This window comes from Pipra filicauda, unplaced genomic scaffold (genome assembly GCF_003945595.2).
Source record: "Pipra filicauda isolate LSUMZ 115617 unplaced genomic scaffold, ASM394559v2 scaffold757_size155077_pilon, whole genome shotgun sequence".
Lineage (NCBI taxonomy): Eukaryota > Metazoa > Chordata > Aves > Passeriformes > Pipridae > Pipra > Pipra filicauda.
Window position 1 is genome coordinate 13,088 of NW_024104928.1, and position 22,715 is coordinate 35,802.

The 22,715-nt window shown below is 50.4% G+C and overlaps 1 protein-coding gene across 1 annotated transcript in view; it reads left to right on the plus strand.

Annotated features, from left to right (window-relative positions):
• LOC114001550 (exocyst complex component 6B) overlaps window positions 1-22,715 on the plus strand; it is a 137,965-nt gene that overhangs the window by 12,738 nt on the left and 102,512 nt on the right. The window contains exons 6-9 of the mRNA XM_039389656.1: window positions 3,910-4,021; window positions 7,716-7,850; window positions 8,816-8,995; window positions 16,626-16,655. Coding sequence (XP_039245590.1) covers window positions 3,910-4,021; window positions 7,716-7,850; window positions 8,816-8,995; window positions 16,626-16,655 — 457 coding nt within the window. The remainder of the gene's footprint in view (window positions 1-3,909; window positions 4,022-7,715; window positions 7,851-8,815; window positions 8,996-16,625; window positions 16,656-22,715) is intronic.

Below are 22,715 nucleotides of genomic sequence, written 5' to 3' on the forward strand. Positions count from 1 at the left end.
GGCCCAGCTGCCCAGGGCAGTGGTGGAGTCCCCATCCCTGGAGGGATTTAAAAGCCCTGTGGATGTGACACTTTGGGGACATGATTTAGTGCTTGCACATGCCTTGGCAGTGCTGGGGGATGGCAGCTGGCCTCGTTGTCTTAGAGGCCTTTTCCAAACTTTAGGATTCTGAGATTCCACGGGAACGGGCAGGAACGCCGCCGGGACAGGGAGAAAGCTCGGTTTGAAGTTCTTTGAAGAAATAGAAGCAGCCTGGAATTCCTGAGCTTGTCCTTGCCCTGGAGGTGGGGGGGGATGTTCCTGCAGATCAGTGAGAGATTGCAGCCAGCCCTGGGCTCCCAAGGGGTTGGTGACCCCACAGCCCTGGCAGAGCAGCAGCACCCGGATCCTGCCGGGAGCGTGAGGGTCCCGGGGCGTTCCCGCAGCCAGGCGGTGCCTCCCGTGTTGGATTGGGATTCCCTGGTGACAGGTTGACATTTGGGTTTTAAACCCAAGCTTTTCCAGCCCTGTAGATTCGGTTGCTGTGTCGGTTTAGTGAGGAAAAGCTGACGTCGTGTCCAAATCCCGGGGTTTTCATCCGGGCTTTCGGGGTTCCAGTCGATTCCTGGAGCTCCAGGTACCACCTGCACTTCCAACCTCCACCATCCTCTGTGACTCCCTGTGTGTTGCATCTCAGGATTTCCTAAGGAAAATGGTAGAATCATGGAATGCTTTGGGTTGGAAGGGACATTAAAGATCATCTCATTCCACCCCCTGCCATGGGCAGGGACACCTTCCATTATCCCAGGTTACTCCAGTCTGGCCTTGGACACTTCCAGGGATCCAGGGGCAACCACAACTTCTCTGGGAATTCCATCCCAGCCCCTCCCCACCCTCCCAGCCAGGAATTCCTTCCCAATATCCCATCCAACTCACCCTCCTTAGCTTAAGTCCACTCCCCCTTGTCCTGTCCCTCCATCCCTTGTCCAAAGTCCTTCTCCAATCCCAAAAGACCCTCAGTGTTTGTACCAGGATTCAACTTTGTGTATTTTTTGCTCTCTACACACTTTTTTCCACCCCTCTGAACATGGATCCAGCCCTTTCTGCTTCCCCATCCCCTTCCCAGTTTTCCCACCCCCCTCCAGTGTCACAGCTGGCTTTGCATCTCCTCAGGTGTCTTTTTTACCATCCCTAGATCCAAACCAGGGTTGGATTTGGTTGCTCTGGCTGTATTTAACCCTTGTGTTGTCTGCTGGAGTGGACTGGGATCTCTGGTTTTTCCTGGGATACGATGGACAGCCTGGGGGGAGTGGCATGTTGGGGTTTGGGGTTTATGTTTGAATTGTTTTTTTAACTTATCTCTGACTAAAACCTGCTTTGAGAGCCCTTCCCATAAGCACAGAGCCCAGGAAAACCCATTCACTGGTTTCTTCTCCTCCCTTCTGCCTTTGATTTCTCTTCCATGGTTTATAAAACCCAATTGCATCACCTTGGACACGTCAAAACCCTGGGAGAAGGAGCCAAGGGGTCCTTCTGGGACATGAAGTGAGATAGCAGGAGGAAAATAAACTCCCTGGGGTCAGTGATGATCTAAAAGGGACCCACACTGAGATTTTGGCTGCTGGCTTTGGATTTAAGTTCTCGGGAGCTGCTGGTCCTGCTCCACTGTGTCCACCTGGGAAGCAGACAGTGGAACCATTTAGCTTGGAAAAGCCAACTTCTAAACATCAGGGAAAAAGGAAATGTTGGAGGAACCTGTTGGGCAGTGCAGTGTGGCAGGGGGGTTGTGCAGCTGGGCTTTTCCTTGGGAAAAGGCAGCAGGACACGGGTTTCTCCTGGAATTCCGGTCGTGGCTTTGCTCAGGGATGCGGATGGGCAGCAGTGTTTGCCACTTCTCCCGGGAATTTCACAGGATCAAGGAATATTCAGAACTGGAAGGGACCCACAGAGCCCAACTCTGAAGTGAATGGCCCAGTTTGAGGGATTTCAGTGCAATTCCCGGGCAGCAGCACAAGGAAGGGCCGGAATAACTTCAGAAAAGGAGCTGACTGAGTGATGCCGGAATATGGGAAGGATGAGCAGTTCCAGGAGCTGCTGTGGGCACAGAATCCCTGCTGGAGGAGGCTCAGTCCTGCCTTCCTGAGCATCAGGCCCTGCTGGAGCAGCACTTGGAGCAGATGCACCGAGCCAGCATTAAACAGGCACAGAAATTTGGGAAGTGGGAGCGGGACACGGGCGGGCAGTGCCCGTTCCCAGCCCAGCAGGAACTCCAACAGCAGCATCCCAACATCCCCCAGCAGCGAGGAAACCTCAGGGATTGCTTTTGTTTCTCCTGTCAATCCCAGCTTTGTGCCGTGGCCCCTTTGTCAGGTGGAGCAGGAGCAGGAGCCAAAGGTCACGGGCTCCATTTACCGGGAGCCTCCAAGTTATTAACACGTCTCAGCATTCCCGGGGGGAATTCCCTGTGCCCTCTCCTGCTGGAGGCAAAGCCCGTGGTGTCAGGGCTAATGCAGGGCCAAGGGTAGATCAAAGGAGCCTCTGGCAGGGCGGGTTTCCCAAACTTCCTTCGGAAAGGAGAGGTGCCACCGGCCACATGTTGGAGGGGCACAAAGACAAACTCCCAAATTCCAGCGATGCCGAAGTTGCAACCACCTGGAAAAGGGCAGGAATGTGTTGTAGGAGCTTCCAGTCTGATGCTCCGAGGGCTGGAGCCAGGCTGGGACAGCTGGGGGGGTTCCCCTGGAGAAGAGAAGGCTCCAGGGAGAGCTGAGAGCCCCTGGCAGGGCCTGAAGGGGCTCCAGGAGAGCTGGAGAGGGACTGGGGACAAGGGATGGAGGGACAGGACACAGGGAATGGCTTCCCAGTGCCAGAGGGCAGGGAAAGATGGGATATTGGAAAAGAATTGTTGGCTGTGAGGGTGGGGAGGCCCTGGCACAGGTTGGGCAGAGAAGCTGTGGCTGCCCCTGGATCCCTGGAAGTGTCCAAGGGCAGGTTGGAGCAACCTGGTCTAGTGGAAGGTGTCCCTGCCCGTGGCAGGGGGGTGGGAAATAGGTAGCTTTTTAAATCCCTTCCAACCCAAACCATTCCGTGGTTTTATGACGCAGTTAAAAAGCCATGGGAAGGTTGAGAGGGGTATTTTGGGATATTTGAGTCGGTTTTTCCCCCACTGGAGATCTTTTCCCTTCTGTGCTGAACATGCAGGTCTCCAGTGCAGGGCAGTGGCTTGGCCACAAGGGTTTTGCTGGTGCCCATGGGCAGCTCTTCCTTGGGCTGGAGAGGCTCGGGGATGTACATGGAAGGACAGGACAGGACAACTGGGAGTGGCTTCCCACTGGAAAAGTGAAGATTTAAATTGGATATTGGAAAGAAATCCTTCCCTGCGAGGGTGATGAGGAACTGGAATAAATTTCCCAGAGAAGCTGTGGCTGCCCCTGGATCCCTGGAAGTGTCCAAGGCCAGGTTGGAGCAACCTGGGCTTCCCTGCCCATGGCAGGGGGTGGGACTGGATGGTCTTTAAGGTCCCTTCCAACCCAAACCATTCTGTTATTCCGTGATTTCCAGGGCAGGGTGGCAGAAGGGGGTTTGGAGCGTTACTGTGAAATATTCAGTTGGAAAACAGCGATGGAACCACGGAGCAGGAAACTCTTTGTGTTGTGGGAAAGAGGAGCTTTTCTGCTGTTGTTTTTGAAGTTTGCACTCCTTTGATTCTGGGGAATGTTCTGTATCTGAGGCTCAGGTTTAGGACTTGTTAGTCCCCCTTCCTGACCTAAACAGTTGGAATTTCCATATATATCAGTATGTCAGCAGCTGTAAGCGTTGCATGGACGACGACAGGTGAGGTGGGAGAGTGTTGAGAAGGAAGGGGACAAAGATGATTTTCTTTTCATGGACTATTTTGCAAACCTCTCTTGCAATTCCCCCCTTTTCCAGCTCCACCGAGGTCGACGACATGATCCGGAAATCCACGAACCTGCTGCTGACCCGGACGCTGAGCAACTGTTTACAGACGGTCATCAAGAGGAGAAACGTGGGGCTGACGGAGGTGGGACGTGGGTTTGGGGTGGTGGGACAAGGGGGAACGGCCTCCAGCTGCCAGAGGACAGGGTTAGATGGGATATTGGGAGGGAGTTCCTGGCTGGGAGGGTGAGGAGGCCCTGGCCCAGGTTGGGCAGAGAAGCTGTGGCTGCCCCTGGATCCCTGGAAGTGTCCAAGGCCAGGTTGGAGCAACCCGGTCTAGTGGAAGGTGTCCCTGCCCATGGCAGAGCCTGGAATCAGCAGGATTGACAGTCCCAACCCAAACCATTCCATGATTCTGGAGCCCCTCTGCTCTGGAGCCAGGCTGGGAGAGCTGGGGGGGTTCCCCTGGAGAAGAGAAGGCTCCAGGGAGAGCTGAGAGCCCCTGGCAGGGCCTAAAGGGCTCCAGGAGAGCTGGAGAGGGACAAGGGATGAGGGGGAATGGCTTCCCACTGGAAAAGTGAAGATTTAGATTGGATATTGGAAAGAAATCCTTCTTTGTGAGGGTGGTGAGGAACTGGAATAAATTTCCCAGAGAAGCTGTGGCTGCCCCTGGATCCCTGGAAGTGTCCAAGGCCAGGTTGGAGCAACCTGGGATAATGGAAGGTGTCCCTGCCCATGGCAGGGGATGGGACTGGATGGTCTTTAAGGTCCCTTCCAACCCAAACCGTTCTGTTATTCCATGATTTCCAGGGCAGGGTGACAGAAGGGGGTTTGGAGCGTTACTGTGAAATATTCGGTTGGAAAACAGCGATGGAACCACGGAGCAGGAAACACTTTGTGTTGTGGGAAAGAGGAGCTTTTCTGCTGTTGTTTCTGAATTTTCCACTCCTTTGATTTTGGGGAATGTTCTGTATCTGAATTAAAGTCAGAGGAGCTTAGGGAGCACTGGGAAAGCCGAGTGGGAGCTCTGAGAGGATGGAGTGGGGGGTAATCCCATTTATAGCTGATGTTAGAGGCCATTTCTGCAGATTGTTACAGCACAAACACAATTTGGGGATTCTCTTTTCATGATCCATGCTTTTTTTCTGGGCAAAATCGGATTTCTGACGAGTTTAATGCACATAAATCATGGTTCTGTGGGAACATGGGATCCCCAGGGCAGATGGAGACAGTGGTGGGACCTCTGTGTGGTTATTAAATAAGTAGATATTAATAGACTTTAATTGGCTGAACTGTAGGAATGTGTCCTGTTCTCTGGACACTGTAAATTCCCTATGGAAATGAGCTTGGGGAGTTTAGGAGGGGAGTTTGGGAAGTTTAGGATATGAGATTGGGAAGTTTGGGAGGTGAGTTTGGGGAGTTCGGTGCTTTTTCAACACTATAGATTTACATCTCTGGCCATTTTTTCACTCACTTCCCAAGGTACTCCTTGCTCTCTCCCAGGGTTCTCTCTCTCTCATCATTTTTTTTTCCTAATTTGGTTGAAGAAAATCCACCTTGAGCATCTTCATCCCTTCCTTCCTCTTGTCTTTGTGAAACCATCGTTTGGCCAAATGGAAGCACGGGGTGTTTTCCTTTGAAAATTCCTCAAATCCTTGGTGATCTCAGAGGTCTTTTCCAACCTTAAGGATTCCCTTAAGAAAAGACCCCCCAACAGGAAGGTCTTGGACAACAAGAAGGTCTTGCTCAACAAGGTCTTACCCTCCCAAACTGAAGAGAAAATCAGAACTTGAAGGAGCCCCAGAGGGAGCAGGAAAGCTCATAGCAAGTGGTGGAAGAGAATCAGAGCATTCAGAGCTTTCAAAGCTGTGATTTCAAGCTGATCTGGACCATTCTGATGATCAGGGAAGAGGTTTAGGAGGAATTTCAGACAGTTGGAAATGTTTAATTGACTTGGAACTGCAGGAAAATACATCCTGATTGTGGTGGCACGGGGGAACACAGATGAGCACTTGTTTGGAGGCAAAAACTGGAGAATAAAAATTAACCTGAGGAATTCAGGGGTTAGAACACTCCCAGTAACCCCTGTAAGGCATTTAGGTAAAAAACAGGTAAAAAACATGAGGAGTTCAAATAGGTGATAATTTAATTTCTTAAAAATAAAAATGGGACTGAAATCGAAGAAGCGTTGGCTGGAAGGGACCTCTGAGGTGTTACGGAATCCCAGGATATGCTGAGCTGGAAGGGACCCCCAGGGATCAGCCAGTCCAACCCTCAGCCCTGCACAGGACCATTCCCAAGGTCCCACCCTGTGCCCCAGAGGATCAGCCAAACATGTCCTGCACAGCTCAAAGAGCACATGTAAGAGGAGGACAATCCCAGTCCTGCCTTATCCTGGCCAGGAATGTCTCCACCATCCTGGCTAAGCTGATCTTCCAACCTGTTTTGCTGGTCAGTACCTCACTACTCCTCTACAAATAAAAGGACCATGAACATGAGTGGAGGTGTCTCCTTCCACCCAGCTCAGCCCAGCCAGGATTTCACAGATCCCAGAACATCCTGAGCTGGAAGGGACCCCCAAGGCCCACCCAGTCCAACCCTCAACCCTGCACAGGCCCAGCCCCAAGAGTCCCCCCCTGTGCCCCAGAGGATCAGCCAAACCCTGCTGGAGCTCTGGCAGCCTTGGGGCTGTGCCCACTGCCCTGGGGAGCCTGGGCAGTGCCCAACCAGCCTCTGGGGGAAGAACCTTTGCCTGAGATCCAACCTGAGCCTGCCCTGACACAGCTCCAGCCATTCCCTGGGGCTGTCCCTGGTCCCCCCAGAGCAGAGCTCAGTCCCTGCCCCTCCTCTGCCCCTGCCCAGGCAGTTGAACTGCACTGAGGTCTCCCCTCAGTCTCCTCTGCTCCATCCTCCCCCTGGGATTGGGATCATCGCTCACTTGGATCATACCAACCGTGGATTTCTTACCTGACTTTTCCTTTCTCCTAAAGAGAGGTCCCAAAGCTTCTCTGGGCACCCTCTTCCAGTCCTGCACCACCTTCCCAATGACTTAGTTGTCCTGATATCCACACTGAACCTCCCTGATGTGACCGTCACCCTTCCCACGTCATCCAGCACCACCAAGAGTTGGACTCTGTGATCTTTTGTAGTGTCACTTCAATGTTCCTGTGCCTAAACCACTGAAATCACTGATTAATCCAATCTCATTCAGATTTGTGAGTGTTTCAAAACCATTCCTGTAGAGGAGGTGGCTCCAGACGACCACACCACGCTCCAGCAATTCAATTATAACTTAATAATAGTCCTACAACAATTATAATTAATCCAGCATTATGATGCCTTCTGGGTCTGGGAGAGATCTGGTCGCCACCAGCACCCTCCCAAAAGTCAAACCTCGTGGTTTCTTTGTTTTGCCTCAGTGTGATGCTGCTGGGTGTCACTCCAGGTGTGGGTTATTTAGGGTTCATTGGCAGACAGAAGACTTTTTTTTGCCTTCTGATTTGTCAGGGCAGTTTTTTTTTGGGAGGCCTGTCGTGCTCGGGCAGGGCTGACACGAGCCCTGAGTGACAGCTGAGTGTAGGAAAGTCATTAGAAATAATCATCTCCCGTGGTGTCAGTGGCTGTCATGGGAAAGGCTTTCACCCCCAAATTATCTTTTATTTAAGTTTCTGCTGTTGGTTAAGGAGGAGACACTTTGAGTCCGGAGCAAAGCTCGCTGTGTTTGCACAGCGCCAGCTTTTCACGCCAGAATTCCTTGGATTTAACCTCGGATTTAACCTCTCTGGCTTTGTGAGCACCACGGTTGAACCCCCCTTTTTTTTGTTTTTTTGCCTTTACAGCTCGTGCAGATTATTATAAACACGACCCATCTGGAGAAATCCTGCAAGTTCCTCGAGGAATTCATCACCAACATCACCAACGTGCTTCCGGAAACCGTGCACACGACGAAGCTCTACGGGACCACCACCTTCAAGGTGAGAAATCCAGGGGCTCCACCTCCAGGAGGAGCTGCTGGTGGGCAGTTGGAGAGCGTGGATTTGGAGTTTTAGGCAGCTGGGCTGAGCCAGAAGATGGTTTGGTCATATTTTGGGAAGTTTGTGCCGTCACTTTTGGGTTCCTTCGCAGCGTTGCTTTTGTCGAGATCCTGAGAGTTTGTAGCCTTGACTTACAGCCCTGATTATCTAAAGGGTGATGATAATCATCATCATCATCATCATCATCAGGCTTTTGACCAAAAGCCTGATAATTTATTTATTTTTAAAATGAATTTTCATTTTGCTGTTCGTGTCTGTCCATGAGCCTCTCAACCCCAAAGGAGAACAGACTTCCAGAGCTTTACATTTCTGTACCTTTGCACTCCTTTTAGCAGCATTCCCTAAAAATCAAGGCTGACAGGAACTCCCAGACTTCCCAGTCTTGAAATCCTACCCCAGGAGTGTCCACACACATACTTTATGTGGAATCTTAAGGCCATGATGGGTCAAGTGTGGGGTGTTTGAATTGTGTCCCATGGGAACAGCAGGGAATTGGTTGGGTGAGCTTTACCCTTGGGATAACTCAGCAGGAGACTAAAATCTCTTGTCCTCAGGGAAGTCTATTCTGGCATCACCCACCTATTTGGCCTAAAGCTGAGTTTCTTGCCTTATTTTGGCAGGGGGTCTCCTCTGTGGCCTCCTGCACCCCACACCTTTTGGTTTGGTGGGTCTCAACCCTTTTCCATCCGGGATGTTCCTCTTCCATCCTCCACTAGATTTGTCCCGAGGTTGCTTCAGAGGCCGAATCCCCCTGGAGCCAGTGGCACCTGTCCCACCAGCCTGACTGCCCTGAGGCTTCAGCAGCCTCGTGGGTGCTCCCTGAGCTTCGGGTTGTGCCACCTTTGGGCCTGAGAGGGAGGATTTGTGGTGTGGAGACCCCACCCCACGCAGCGTGTCCCTCGCAGGACGCCCGGCACGCGGCCGAGGAGGAGATCTACACCAACCTCAACCAGAAGATCGACCAGTTCCTGCAGCTGGCAGACTACGACTGGATGGCCCTGGAGCCGGGCAGCCGGGCCAGCGACTACCTGGTGGATCTCATCGGCTTCCTGCGCAGCACCTTCGCCGTGTTCACCCACCTCCCGGTAAGGCGCCGCCGCCAACTCCCTTCCTGTTCCCATCCAGCCATCCCACGGCGTTGTTGGAATTCCGGGTTGCTCGGACTCGATGGTGTGTGGTGGAAACGGGGCCTCGTGCTGTCGGTTCTGATGTAAAAAACAATAATCCAGTTTTAAAGTAACGCATATTTCACGTGTTCCCAAGGGTTGGGTTTCCTGAGAGTCTCCCCCGTTGTTTGCAGGTCTCTTTACACACAGCTGAGGCACCATCACAGCCCACCGTGGACCAAGAGGGTCATCCTTCACTTCCCACCTGTAGTTTTAGGGAAAGGTTCTTCCCCCAGAGGGTGGTTGGGCACTGCCCAGGCTCCCCAGGGCAGTGGGCACAGCCCCAAGGCTGCCAGAGCTCCAGGAGGGTCTGGATGATCCTCTGGGGCACAGGGTGGGACTCCTGGGGCTGGGCCTGTGCAGGACTCGATGATCCCTGGGGGCCCCTTCCAGGTCAGCACATTCTGTGATTTTGGCTATTTTAACGTTCAGCTTGATGGCCATCCAGCATTTCTTTTTTTCAAGATATCCTCTCTCTGAGTGTCTTATTTGAACTACAGATACATTTCCAAGTGTTTGTCAAGCCACTGGTGCCTTCCATCAAAATCCTGCTCCGCTGGAAGGCAGCCTGTGTTTCTTTCTTCTCTCCGCTGTCTAAAATACCCCCGTGTGTTTATGCTGTTGTTGCCATCAAAAATGTGGTTTGTGTTGCTTTTTGCACTTGGCTGAGTAGTGTCTCGTTGGGTAGGAAAAACAGAATCATCAGGGAGTTTAATTTTTGCTCAAAAAGCTTTTTTTCCCCCCTCTTTAAATAAGATTTGTTCTGAGCTGTCTGGGTATACCCGGAGGAGGATCTGGGATCAGCAGGTATTTTGGAACAGCAAATCCACTGAACTCTGCTTTTAGTTGTTCTAAAAGCAAATTTCAGATCTTTTTTACTGGGCCTGTGATTTATTTGTTGTTCCTGGGTGCCCAGGATTGTGCCCACACTGGGCACACTGGGCATCTTTCATGAGGTTGGGTATAAACAGGAAGAGAAGATTTAACAGTCCCCAGCGGTGGTTTCCTTCATCCTACTTGTTTGTTCCCTGTGATTCCTCTTCTGGAAGGTTGTTCCAGCCCTCCAGTGCTGTTTTAGGAGGTGTTACAGCCCCAAAGTTGTGCTCCTGTCTTTGGCCATCCCATTCCCAGTAGGAAGGTCTGGGAGCAGGGTGGAGCTGAGGATTTGCTGTGGATGGAAGGGGAAATGGAAGTGGCTTTCCTGGTGTTGCTGGGGAGAAGGGGCTTCCTTAGCTCTGTTATCTCTGGAATAAATTGCTAAATAAAGTGTTGCCTCCTGTGCAGAGGGATTGGAAGGGCTTTCATCCATCTTCTCGTCCAGGTTTGTTGCCAAAAAGTCCCCTCCACTGGCATCTGGGCAGTGTGGCTGAGCGTGGCCCGCGTGTGGGGGCCTTCCGGAGCCAGGAGGTGCTTGGAAATGGCTGGAGTTCTCCTCAAGAAAAGGGAGATGATGCTCCACAGGGGTGGAGACCACTCCCAAGAATCCTACTGGGAATGCTTAATGGGATTAGACAGGGAGATTGGTGTCTGCAGCGGAGCGTGGAGCTCGACCAGCAGGAGAGATGAGGCCGGGGAGAGAGCCCACGGTGATGGATGAGGTTGGACCTGGAGCAATTTGTCTTCCTTAAATATTAATGTTTCCTCTTGGAGTGAATTGGGATTGTCTGGGGGGGTTGGGAGGACACTCATTGCTTTAAAAAGCACCGAGATGGATAGAACCATAGAATCATAGAATCATAGAATCATAGAATCATAGCATTAGCTGGGTTGGAAGGGACCTCCAAGATCATCAAGTCCAACCCTTGATCCAACCCCGCCGTGGTTCCCAGCCCATGGCACTGATGCCACATCCAGTCTGTCCTTAAACACCTCCAGGGATGGAGAATCCCCCACTTCCCTGGGCAGCCCATTCCAATGGCTGAGCACCCTCTCTGCAAAGAAATTCTTTCTAATCTCCAACCTAAACCTCCCCTGGCACAGCTCAAGACCCAGCCCTCTTGTCTTGCTGATGGTTGCCTGGGAAAAGAGCCCAACCCCCAGCTGGCTCCCCCCTCCTGTCAGGGAGTTGCAGAGAGTGAGGAGGTCTCCCCTGAGCCTCCTCTTCTCCAGGCTGAGCCCCCCCAGCTCCCTCAGCCTCTCCTCACAGCACTTGTGCTCCAGTCCCTTCCCCAGCCTCGTTGCTCTCCTCTGGACCTGCTCCAGCCCCTCCATGTCCTTCCTGAGCTGAGGGCCCAGAACTGGACACAGCACTCCAGGGGTGGCCTCCCCAGCGCTGAGTCCAGGGGCAGAATCCCTTCCCTGGCCCTGTTGGCCACCCTGTTCCTGAGCCAGGCCAGGATCCATTGGCCCTCTTGTCCCCCTGGGCACACTCTGGCTCCTGTTCAGCTTCCTGTCCATCCCCACTCCCAGCTCCCTTCCTGCCTGGCTGCTCTCCAGCCCCTCTGGCCCAGCCTGGAGCTGCCGGGGGTTGTTGTGGCCAAAGGGCAGGACCCAGCTGAGGAGAAGGCTCCTGGCAGCCCTGGGATCCGGGGAGGCCCCTCAGGGAGATGCTGCCAAGGGCTGTGGGGAGCTGGGGGTCTCCTCCAAAGCCTTGTAGGAGAGGTGGCTCCGGGAATTTTTGATATATATTGGAATTTCTTCCTTCAGAGGAGTGTGGAGACGCCACCAATGCCCGTTGTTGGTGGGTCCCTTTCTCCCCTTGCAGGTTTGGTGGGGGAGAACAAGCCAGGAAGAACCAGGGTGGACCTAAAAGGGCCTCCACATCCTTTGGTGTCTCTGGTTCTTCGTCCTTTTAGGGTTCAAGGATCTTTTTCCAGTGGCTTATTTAGGAAGACATTGAAATTCCTGTCCTTTGCTGATGAAATGTGGGAAATAAGTTGTGTAGAAGCCCCCACGTGTCTAAAGCCAGGCAGGAAAATGATGGAGATGGTTGGGAAAGCACCAAAAATGTGGGATGAGCTTCAGCTGTGACAGGAGAGAGTGAGAGGGGAGAAGGAACAGTCTCCAGAAAGGGTGAATTACAACTCCAAGAGGATATTTCAGGATTGCTGGGGAAAGGTGGAACTGCTTCTATACTGCTGATCCAAATCCAGCCCAAAATGTGAGCAGTAGAGCTAATGATAGGATAAAAGATATATTTATTTTACTTTAATTTTACGTATTTTTATTTACTTCATTTTACTTTATTTTTTTTATTATTTTATGTATTTTTATTTACTTTACTTACTTTATTTTATTTTATGTATTTTTATGCATTTTATTTACTTTATTTTACTTTATTTTATTTTATGTATTTTTATTTACTTTATTTCGCTTAATTTTATTTTATGTATTTTTATTTACTTTATTTTACTTAATTTTATTTTATGTATTTTTATGTATTTTATTTACTTTATTTTACTTTATTTTATTTTATGTATTTTTATTTACTTAATTTTATTTTATGTATTTTTATTTACTTTATTTACTTTTATTTACTTTATTTAGCTTTATTTTATTTTATGTGTTTTTATTTACTTTTTAAATTTTATTTTATGTATTTTTATATATTTTTATTTCACTTTATTTTATTTTATGTATTTTAATGTATTTTTATTTTATTTTATTTTATGCATTCTTATGTATTTTTATTTACTTTATTTTACTTTGTTTTATTTTGTTTTGTTTTATTTTCTTTGACTTTATTTCATTTTATTTTATTTTACTTTTTAAACTTTATTTTGCATTATATTATATTTTACTTTTTTAAAATTTCATTTCATTTTATTTCCTTTTATTTTTTTATAACACACAAATAATAAATCACTGTGGTGTTGGGATTTAAGAGGAGTTGCTTCCCTGCTGGAAATGAGTTTTCAGCCTGGTGCAGCTCTAAAATCCAGGATTTCCAGTGTCTCCTGGAAAAAAGCAAGTGCCCCATCCCTGGATGAGGCATCCTTGGAGCATCTTCTCCTTCCTTTCTGCAGCTCCATCCATCCCTTCCCATTCTCATCTCCTGCTTTGGAGCTGCCACCACATTCCAGAGCTGATATTTGGGTACATTCCTGAATTTACACAATTTTTAACAAGCGAAAAGTGTTTTTCCTGGTATTAGAAGCTGCAGTTTTTTTGGAAGGAAAGTGTCAGGAGCTGGAATTCCACCCGGAATTCCACCTTCACTTGCTGCTCCAAGAACCCCGGCCTGGGCACGTCGGTGGTTATGGCGCTCAAATTATCCTCCCCAAAAAGCTCCATCCTGGGATTGAACTGAGCCCAAAGCCCTGAGCCTGCAGAAATGCCCTCCCTGGGATGGGTGGGAGGAATCCCATTGTCCCAGTGGCAGGAAAACCTTCCCGGGGTCAAGGCTCCCACTCACCCAGGGCAGGTCAAGTGGCCTTGGAAGATCCACGTGACTCTGTTTTGGAGAGGGAGTGAAGAGGAGCAGAGGTGCTGAGTGAGCTGAAAGGCAGCTCCCAGCCAAGATTTGGGTCTTGTGTTTCCCTTTTGGGATGTGTGAATGCCTGAAATTTCCCTGGATTTATTAGGAATCCCAGAAAATAAACCCTGGGATGAGCTCAGTTGGTCGGAGCAGGGTGCTGATAACACCAGGGTTGGGGGTTCAATCTTTGTGTGGGATATTCACCTAAGAGTGGGACTCCGTGGGTCCCTTCCAATTCCAAATATTCTGTGATTCTGCAATGGTTGAGGGACTTCTGGAAGCCATGGAATAATTTTGGGAAGGGACCTTTAAAAGTCATCTGGTGCAACACCCCATAATAAGCAGGGACATCTTTAACTAGATCAGATCCCTGCGTGGGCCATTCCCTTAAGAACTGGGCTCTCTGATCCTTGTGGGTCCCCTTCCAGCTCAGAATGTTCCATGATTCTGTGATTCTCTAATGGTTGAAGGACCTCTGAAGGCCGTGGAATAATTTTGGGAAGAGAGTTTTAAAGGTCATCTGGTGCAACTCCCCATAATAGGCAGAGACATCTTCAATAAGAGAAATCCCCTTATGGGCTGTTCCGCTGGGAGTTGGACTCTCTGGTCCTTGTGGTCCCTTCCAGCTCAGAATATCCCATGATTCTCTGATTCTGTAATGGTTGAAGGACCACTGGAGGCCACAGAGTAATTTTGGGAAGGGACTTTTAAAGGTCATCTGGTGCAACTCCCCATAATAAGCAGAGACACCTTCAGCTAGATCAGATCCCCATATGGACCATTCAGTTGGACTCTGATCCTTGTGCGTCCTTTCCAACTGAGAATATTCCATGATTCTCATCACATCTGAGGTTGTTCAGAGCCCTGTCCAGCTGGCCTTGAATTTTTCCAGGGATGGGGCATCCACCCACCTCTCTGGGCACCCAGGTCACCTGGTTCAAGCAGCAAAAAAACCACCCATCCCAAAATCCCGGCTCGTGGAGCTGCCTGAAGAGTCTCCTCTTCCTCTGGAGTTCAAGCAGGAACTGCCATCCCTAATTTTTCCTTTAGAGCATCAAGAGTAGACCTTGTGGGAGATGATGAGAACCACTGAGATGTTGGGAATTCCTGGAATTCATTTGCATTTTGCAGCGTTGCTCCGGGACGGGTGCCGGGCACGTCGGGTGGGTACAGCGTGTGCCGGGGGTGGGGGCAGGAAAAGTTCACGGTGAAGTTCCCGGGGTTTCGGGATGCATTCCAGGGCTGCATGGAATTGTCATGGTGGTTTAGAGCCACAATTTGAAAATGCTTCTCTAAGTGCCCGAAACAGTCTCAAAGCAAATAAAAGCGCTGATGGAAATCAAAGCATAATTAACATTTTGGCTTTCCAGGCCGACCTCTTCCTGAGTTAACCAGGGAGAGTCGGTTACTGCTGCTGTGGAGCTTTATTAATATGGGATGCTCGGGGCTCCCTTAAAAGAAAATACTAGGTTTTTTAAAGGGGAGAAAAAAAAAATCGAGTTAAAAAACCCCCCAAGTATTTCAGGAGAAAGAGGGGAAAAAAAAAATAAAAAGGTGGTTTCTGGTTTTCAGCGAGCGGCAGGGCCACGGCCTCCAAAAATGAACATTTCCAGCCTGATACTTTGAAAAGAATGACTGAAAAAGCCCTTTGTCTTTGATGGCTGATTGTTGTTTTTATTTCTTGTTAGACAAGTTAATGTAAATCGCATTGACAGGGCTACTCCAAACACACTGATTTGTTGACATTAAGCTCCTCAGAGATGGAGGGTTGTGTCAACACCTCCCGGGAACTGTCAGGTTAACAAAGCAAGGATGTTTTCCTGGGGGAGGGGAGCGGGGCTGAGGGGAAGGGGGGGGCGAGGGGGGTGTTTTGTTTTTATTTTAAGTTTCCTTTAATCCTCTGTTAGTCTTGTATCTCGATAACCTCCTTTGGAAGGTAATCAGGGCAGGTCAAGAGGTGATGCTGACCCGGGAAGGGGAAGCAATCTTTCAGCGATCGACCGAGCTCCAACCTCTGCCGTCCGGAGCAGTTCAGTGCGAACTCTCCAAAGGGCTTTTTTTTTCTTCTTTTTTTCTCCCCTTTCTTTCCCCCCCCCCCTATTTTTTTTCCCCCTTTTCTGCTTATTTTTGCCAGATGGCAGGCACAGATTTCAGCTGGAGCCACGAGTTTTTTCGCCTTCTCTTGGCACCTCTTCCCCGCTCGCGAGCGAACGCGCCGACCCCGGCAGCTCTCTTGCCCTGGTAGAAAGAGCTCTGCGAGTGTTTATTTTCTTTTTCGACAGAACGATTACCTATGTTTTTATTTTAAAAAGTCAAATCCCCCTGTAATATTTATAAGCCCGGGCACCGTGTGTGGAGGTGAAATGCCTTGAACTTTGCACCAACCGCAGCCTCGACCACGTTGGGAGGGACCCAAGTGGAAAATAACTGTCATGAAAACGTGGTGTGAGCACCGAAGTCACCTTCTTTGGGTTTGCACAAGTCCTGGCAGTGCTTAAATAAGGTCCCTTTGCCCTTGGGAGGGCTGAGCAAGTTTTTATGGAGCTGATCCCGGCTGTCACTCACTAGGGTTTGACATCCATCACTTCCAGGTGGGAGAGCCGAGGCACAGGAATGTGTGCTGGCAGGGAATGGAGGAAGGCTGGAGAAGGGACTTTGGACAAGGGATGGACTGACAGGCCACGGGGAATGGCTTCCCACTTCCAGAGGGTGGGGATAGATGGAATATTGGGAAGGAATTTCTGGCTGGGAGGGTGGTGAGACCCTGGCCCAGGTTGCCCAGAGAAGCTGTGGATGTCAGTGTTCAAGGCCAGGTTGGTCAGGACTTGGAGCAACCTGGGCTAGTGGAAGGTGTCCCTACCCATGTCAGGGGGTGTAACCAGATGGTCTTTCAGATCCCTCCCAACCCAAACCATTCCATGATACTTAAAACTACTCTCGTGGTCCTTTATTTTCCTCCTCTCCCTCCTCAACCCAGGTCGAACGGGCCCGTATTTTGCTTTCTTAATGACTTTGCCAACCGCTGCTACAAAGGGGCCTAAAAAATGACCACTGTGAACCTTTCTGCCTTTCTCCTGTTGCTTTGCTTCTCTTCTGCCTTTGACTTTGACCTCCCTGTGTTGTCCTCTGTAGGGGGAGGTAGATGCCCACTCTACCATGTCGGTGAGTACGAGGCTTGTGTGTCGTGCGCGTCTGGTCTGCTCTGCTCTCACCTCCAGTGTCGGGGGGGGGGGAATTGAACCAGAAAAGGTCCTTCCTCACAGAAAAGAGGAAAGGAAAAGAGTGATTAAAAGTTTAAATCAATAGGATTAATGATTGTGTGATCCTGTGATAGAGAGCAAGGGGAGGGGTTTCCTTCCCGACGGGTCGCCCACAAATGTGTTGTCGCAGTGGCATCGCTAAATTGCTGATTTTAGAACATTTAAATGGCTCCTTTTATCCCCTTAAATTTGCAGGGGATTAGGGGAAATGCCTGTTATTAGGGAAAGCATGATGGAGACCTTCACCCTCTGCTTGCAAGTGAAAAGGTGTTCGTAAAATCCCGCCTGTATTCTGTGCAGAGAAATCCTCCCTGGGAATTCCAGCCTGATGTTCCTCCTGGTCTAAGTGCTCCAAGTGGGAGCTTGGACCACTAAGCCTTCCCTTGGACTGGAGTGCAAGGACAGGGCTTGGAGCAACCTGGGCTAGTGGAAGGTATCCCTGCCCATGGCAGGGGGGTGGAACTAAATGATCTTTAAGGCCCCCTTCCACCCCAAACCATTCCATGATTCTATGATTTTATCCCAAAGCCACTGTGAATCTTTGACCTTTACTCCCTCCTTGTGTGGATCAGGGCAATCAGCACAGAAAAAAAAAAAGTGAAGGAGACCTTTAGGACCAACCTTCTGGTTCAACAACCCCCTGTAATCGTCATTTCTGCTTGTTCCATGTGCGGGAGGAAAATCCTCGCGGCATTTCCACGGATAGATCGCAAACAAGGTGCTCCTGAGCCACCTTGTTTCCTCTATTCCCATGGCTGCAAACCAAGGCACGTGTGAGCAAAGCCTGCCTTGGATTTTAGTCGGTGTGAGATGAGCCTCAATCCCAGCTTCTGCTTCCCAGCCTTTAACCCCTGCTCTCCACTGGAACTGCCTTGGAAACATTGATATTCCACGCCACAGCTGGATGCTTGTCCCCCTTTTTCCTGGAAACTAAGCCTGGAGCATTTACAGGCTCTGGGCACCCGGGGGGTTCTAAGTCAACATCGAGGGCTCAAATCAACACCAGCTTCTGGGAAGAAAGAGCCTTGTTAAAGCAGTTTGGGGCCGGCTCCCATCAAAGCTGGGAGGGTTGGAGCCAGGGAACAGGCAGGGATGCTCCAGGAATCCCCTGTGGTGAGGCTGATGGGTCAGGAGTTCCCAGGATCCCCCTTTTGACCCCCTCCCAAAGCCCCGACCCTGCTCTCTCGCCCACCAGGACCTCTGCCCTGCAGAGCCCCCACATCACCCTTCCATCCCAGTCTCACCCCTTCCCAGCCCCAGCTCCTTCCCTCTCCTCCCCTCCACAATTTGGGGCGCCCCCCCCCAGTGTCCATGTTTCCCCCCAAGCCCTATGACCCCCCAAAACCGAGGTCTTTTCACCCTCCCCATCTCTTCCTCCAGCCTCTCATCCCCACCCCTCACCCCGGGGCCACCCCTTGCTCTCCTCCCCTGGCACTCTGGGGAGCCCCCAAGTGCCCTTTGACCTCCCACCCCTCCAATTCAGAGTGCCTCCCCAAATCCTATGCCCCATAAGCCCCATAGACCCTATGGACCCCATAGGCCTTATAAACCCTATATACCCCATAGGCCCCATTGGCTTCATTAGCCCCATAGGCCCCAATAAGCCTCATATACCCCACAGGCCCCATAGACCTCACTAACCTATAGACCCCATATACCCTATAGACCCCATACACCCCACAGGCCCCATAGGCTTCACTAGCCCTAAAGACCCCATACACCCCATAGGCCTCACTAGCCCCGTAGACCTTATACATGCCATAGTCCTATACACCCCATAGGCCTTATAGACCCTATATACCTCATAGGCCCCATTGGCTTCACTAGCCCCATAGGCCCCCTAGGCCTCACTAGCCCCATAGTCCCCATATACCCCATAGGCCTTATAGGCTTCACTAACCCCATAGTCCCCATGTACCCCATAAACGCCCTAGGCTTCACTAACCCTAAAGGCCCCATAGGCCTCACTAACCCTATAGGGAGGGGGGCCCATGGGCCTTATAGACCTCATATACCCCATAGGCCCCATAGACCCCATATACCCCACAGGCTCCATAGGCTTCACTAGCCCTAAAGGCCCCACACACCCCATAGACCTCACTAACCCCATAGACCCCATATGCCCCATAGATGCCATAGGCTTCACTAATCCTAAAGACCCCATACACCCCATAGGCCCCATAGGCCTTATAGACCCCATACACCCCATAGGCCTCACTAACCCCGTAGACCCCATACACCCACCCCACAGGCCCTAAATGCCTCATAGGCCTGACAGGTTGGGCTGAAAAGGGTCGTCAACTCCCCCTGGACCCCGAACTGGGGGTGAAAAGATTCCCTGGCTTTCCAGGAGTGGTGTTGGGTGTCACCCACCCTCCGTGGTGTCCTCGGGGCGCAGCCTCCGAGGGAGAGACTCAAAGAGCTCTCCCGCCTCTGGCTTTTCCAGAATTCCAGCCATTTCGAAGCCAGATGTATTTATTCCTTTAATTGAATCCAGTGCCTAGACAGCTCTGGAGTCAGCTTCCTACAGAGAGGGGGGCTTTGCTTTCATTAAGGTAAATCAATGGAAAATAATACCTGGAGCTCCCCTGGAAAGGGTCAGGGATGGAGTAATCCCGTTACATGGCGGGATTTTGCCGGGCTGCTCGTAGTTGGGTTTGTTCTTTACTGCCACAGAGTCTTAATTTTCCTCGTCACCCTCCTAATTTTCAGTCCTTTTAGGTAGTTGGGATTAATTGGTGGGAGTAAATCGCCGATCTGCGTGTCTGCAAGAGGTGAAAAACTAAAAACTGGATCGCACAAAGCAGCAGGACAAGGGAAGGATTGTAAGGGTTTAACGTGGGAAGGAGTCGTGGCCGATCCTGGAAGTTTCTTGGTGTTGTAGGTACAGATGTGTGTTAAAAAAAGTGAATTTCCCAGATGTGGACATGGACAGGGCATGAGCAGCATCCCAAATCCTCCCTGGATGGTCCTCAGGGGGTTTCCTCTGCTCTCCAGAGGTGATCCAAGTCTTTCTAAGGGGTGGCTTGGGCCAGCTTGCCTTGAAGGTTGGGCAAAATTCCCTTAAACCACAGGTGCTTTGAGAGGGAGAAGATGGACTGGAGCAGGGCTTTCCTGGTGTTCTCAAGTGCCTCCAAAATCCCAAATGCTTCCCAAAACGAAGGGGTGGGAATGAGAACTGGCGGTTGCTTTAAGGCAAAGAGCAGAGCGTTCAAATCCCATGGATTTAGCGGGGTTGGCTGGGGGAACGCTGACCTCTGATTAACCCGGGAGCGCCGCTTAAGCTGAGTCTGGGTAAGCCAAGTTATCCTGTAATTACATGGTTTCTTGTCTGCTTTCAGCACTTGGAAAATTAATTGAAGCTCAAATGCCCAGTCCCATAAATCCTCGAAACCAGGGTGTTCACGCTTCCCTGGGCATTGCTTCCCTCTGTGGGGTCACCTTGGCACGTTTGGCTCGGATTTTTAGTTCCCAAACTTGGATTTTTTAAGCTGTTTGACGCTTATTTTTTTTTTATGCGCCTCCATCCACCGAGAAGGAGATGTTGTGGGATGGGGGATTTGGCAAAAATCCATCCTTTGGAGTAAGGAATCCGAATATTCCTTCTCCTTCCTCGACTTGTACCTTCCAAAAATCCTACCCGAAGATAAAGTTTGGGTTAGTTTGGGGTTTTTTTATGCTTTAGGGAATTTAAGTGAAATAATAGACTTTCTGCTTTCCTCTGGTTTCATCCATTGGCTCTTCCGAGGCTCTTAAGTTGGGAATGTTCAAAGGGAACGTCGATGAACAGCAAATCTTCTTCCAAACCCTCTGCTACCTTCCTTAAAATATCCACAGGAGGAGACCCCCCCTGCCCTGGAGGAGCCCAAATTCAAGTGCAATGTCCTTTGGGGTCCCTGTGCAGGGATCACTTGGAATGAGGGTTCTTGGAGCAGAGTTGGTTGCTCCGAATCATCGTTCGGAGCCGACAGCGGCGCGGGCGCGGTTGAGTGTCGTCGGCGTGGTTGAAGGACACCAGATCCACCATCACAGGTGTCTTTCCACAGAGCTATGTTCTCCCTGGATATTCCAGCCTTGGTTGGATGTAATAGCAACAGAGGAAAAGCCTTGAAAAGAGCAAATCCTTATGGATTTCTCGTGGTCTCCGGGATCCGTCTCCACCGTGTTTCACGAAGGGCCCCAAATAAGGAGAACCCGGGGGGTTAATTAAAAACCAAAGTATCACTGATTCCTACAGCTTTCCCCATCCATCTCTCCGTTTCTTCCATCTTCTCCCTGTTCTTTAAAGCATAACACCTAAATATTGAAAATCCAACACATGATTTAGTTTTTGGGAAAAGGTCGAAGGTTCCGATGCCGCCTGTGTTGGTCACTCACGGATCGGGTCTGCTTGGAACATGGAAAATCTGCTGGATGGAGCTTTGATGGCTCACGGAGTGGGTGGTTTGTTTTTTTTTTATTTTTTGGTGTTTGGAGCTCATCCTTTTCTCCAGTCTGCTCCACATCTGGCCCTTAAGCCGCGTGCTGGTTGCGTTTCCCCCCCCGACATCCGTACGTCACGCCGACGTTCCCTCGGCATCCCAGCCAGCAGGAATCTGCGTAAATCGGGAATCTGGAGCATCCCTGTATGTGTGAAGGGTGAGGAACCCCCGGTGTCAGCGTCCTGGGGGACGGGTACCACGCTCCAAGCCTGGGGATCCTTCCCCTTTTATACAACGTCAAATTATAATTATAAAATTATTCGGGAAAGATGATCCCATTCCCTCTCTTTCAAGTCTTCCCACTGCCATGGTTGGCAGATGCTTTGCCCTGATAAATCAGCTGAAAGAAACGTGGCTCTCGCTTCTTCCTACGTTGGGGGGGGGGAGGAAATAATAATACAAAAAAAAATAAAAATCTGTGTTTAATCAACTTTTTGTTTCCAAAATGGCAGCTGCTTTGTATTTAATGGAAAATCAGGCTCTTCCCAATGGAAAGAATGTTATTCCCAAAGCGAAGACAAAAGAAAATAAAAGCCACAAAAGAAGAGGATGAAATATGTCCATTTTTTTTTTTTTTTTGTGTGTGTGTGTCTCGCTCGTTCCAGTTCGGAGCCGCGCGCTCCGATCACGGTCGGGCCACGGATCTGCTTTGCATCAAGGGACTGGGAAAGTCCCGGATCGTGGACGCAGGGACCAGGAAAGAGCCTTGATTTGCTTTGGGAAACACAAATAGGACCCCAAAAAGTGAGGGTTGCTTCGTGTTTCTTGTGTCCGTTTTGGCTTCAGGCTGGAAGAGGGTGGATTTCGATGGATGTTGGGAAGGGATTTGGAGAAGGGTCTAGAGGGACAGGACAAGGGGGAATGGCTTCCCACTGGAAAACGGGAGATTTGGATGGGATATTGGGAAGGAATTCTGGGCTGTGAGGGTGGAGAGGCCCTGGAATGGATTTTCCAGAGAAGCTGTGGCTGCCCCCTGGATCCCTGGAAGTGTCCAAGGCCAGGTTGGAGCAACCTGGGCTAGTGGAAGGTGTCCCTGACCATGGCAGGAGGGGTGGGAACTGGGTGATCTTTAAGGTCCCTTCCAACCCAAACCATTCCATGACTCTGTGGACTCGTGGAATCACTGAGGTTGGAAAAACCCTCTGAGATCATCAGTCCAACCGTTCCCCAGCACTGCCAAGGCCACCACTGACCCCTGTCCCCAAGTGCCACATCCACGTGACTTTAAATCCCTCCAGGGATGGGGACTCCACCACTGTCCTGGGCAGCCTGTTCCAAAGTCTGACTGCACTTTCCATGAAGAAATTTTCCTTAGTATCCAACCTAAACCTCCCCTGGTGCAACTTGAGGCCCTTTCCCCTCGTCCTGTCGCTTGTTCCTTGGGAGAAGAGATCAACCCCTGGCTCCCCATCCTTCCTTGGTCTGCTGCTCGTGTTTTCCTGCAGTGTTTGCTCGGGAACACATGGAAATGTTGGAAAATT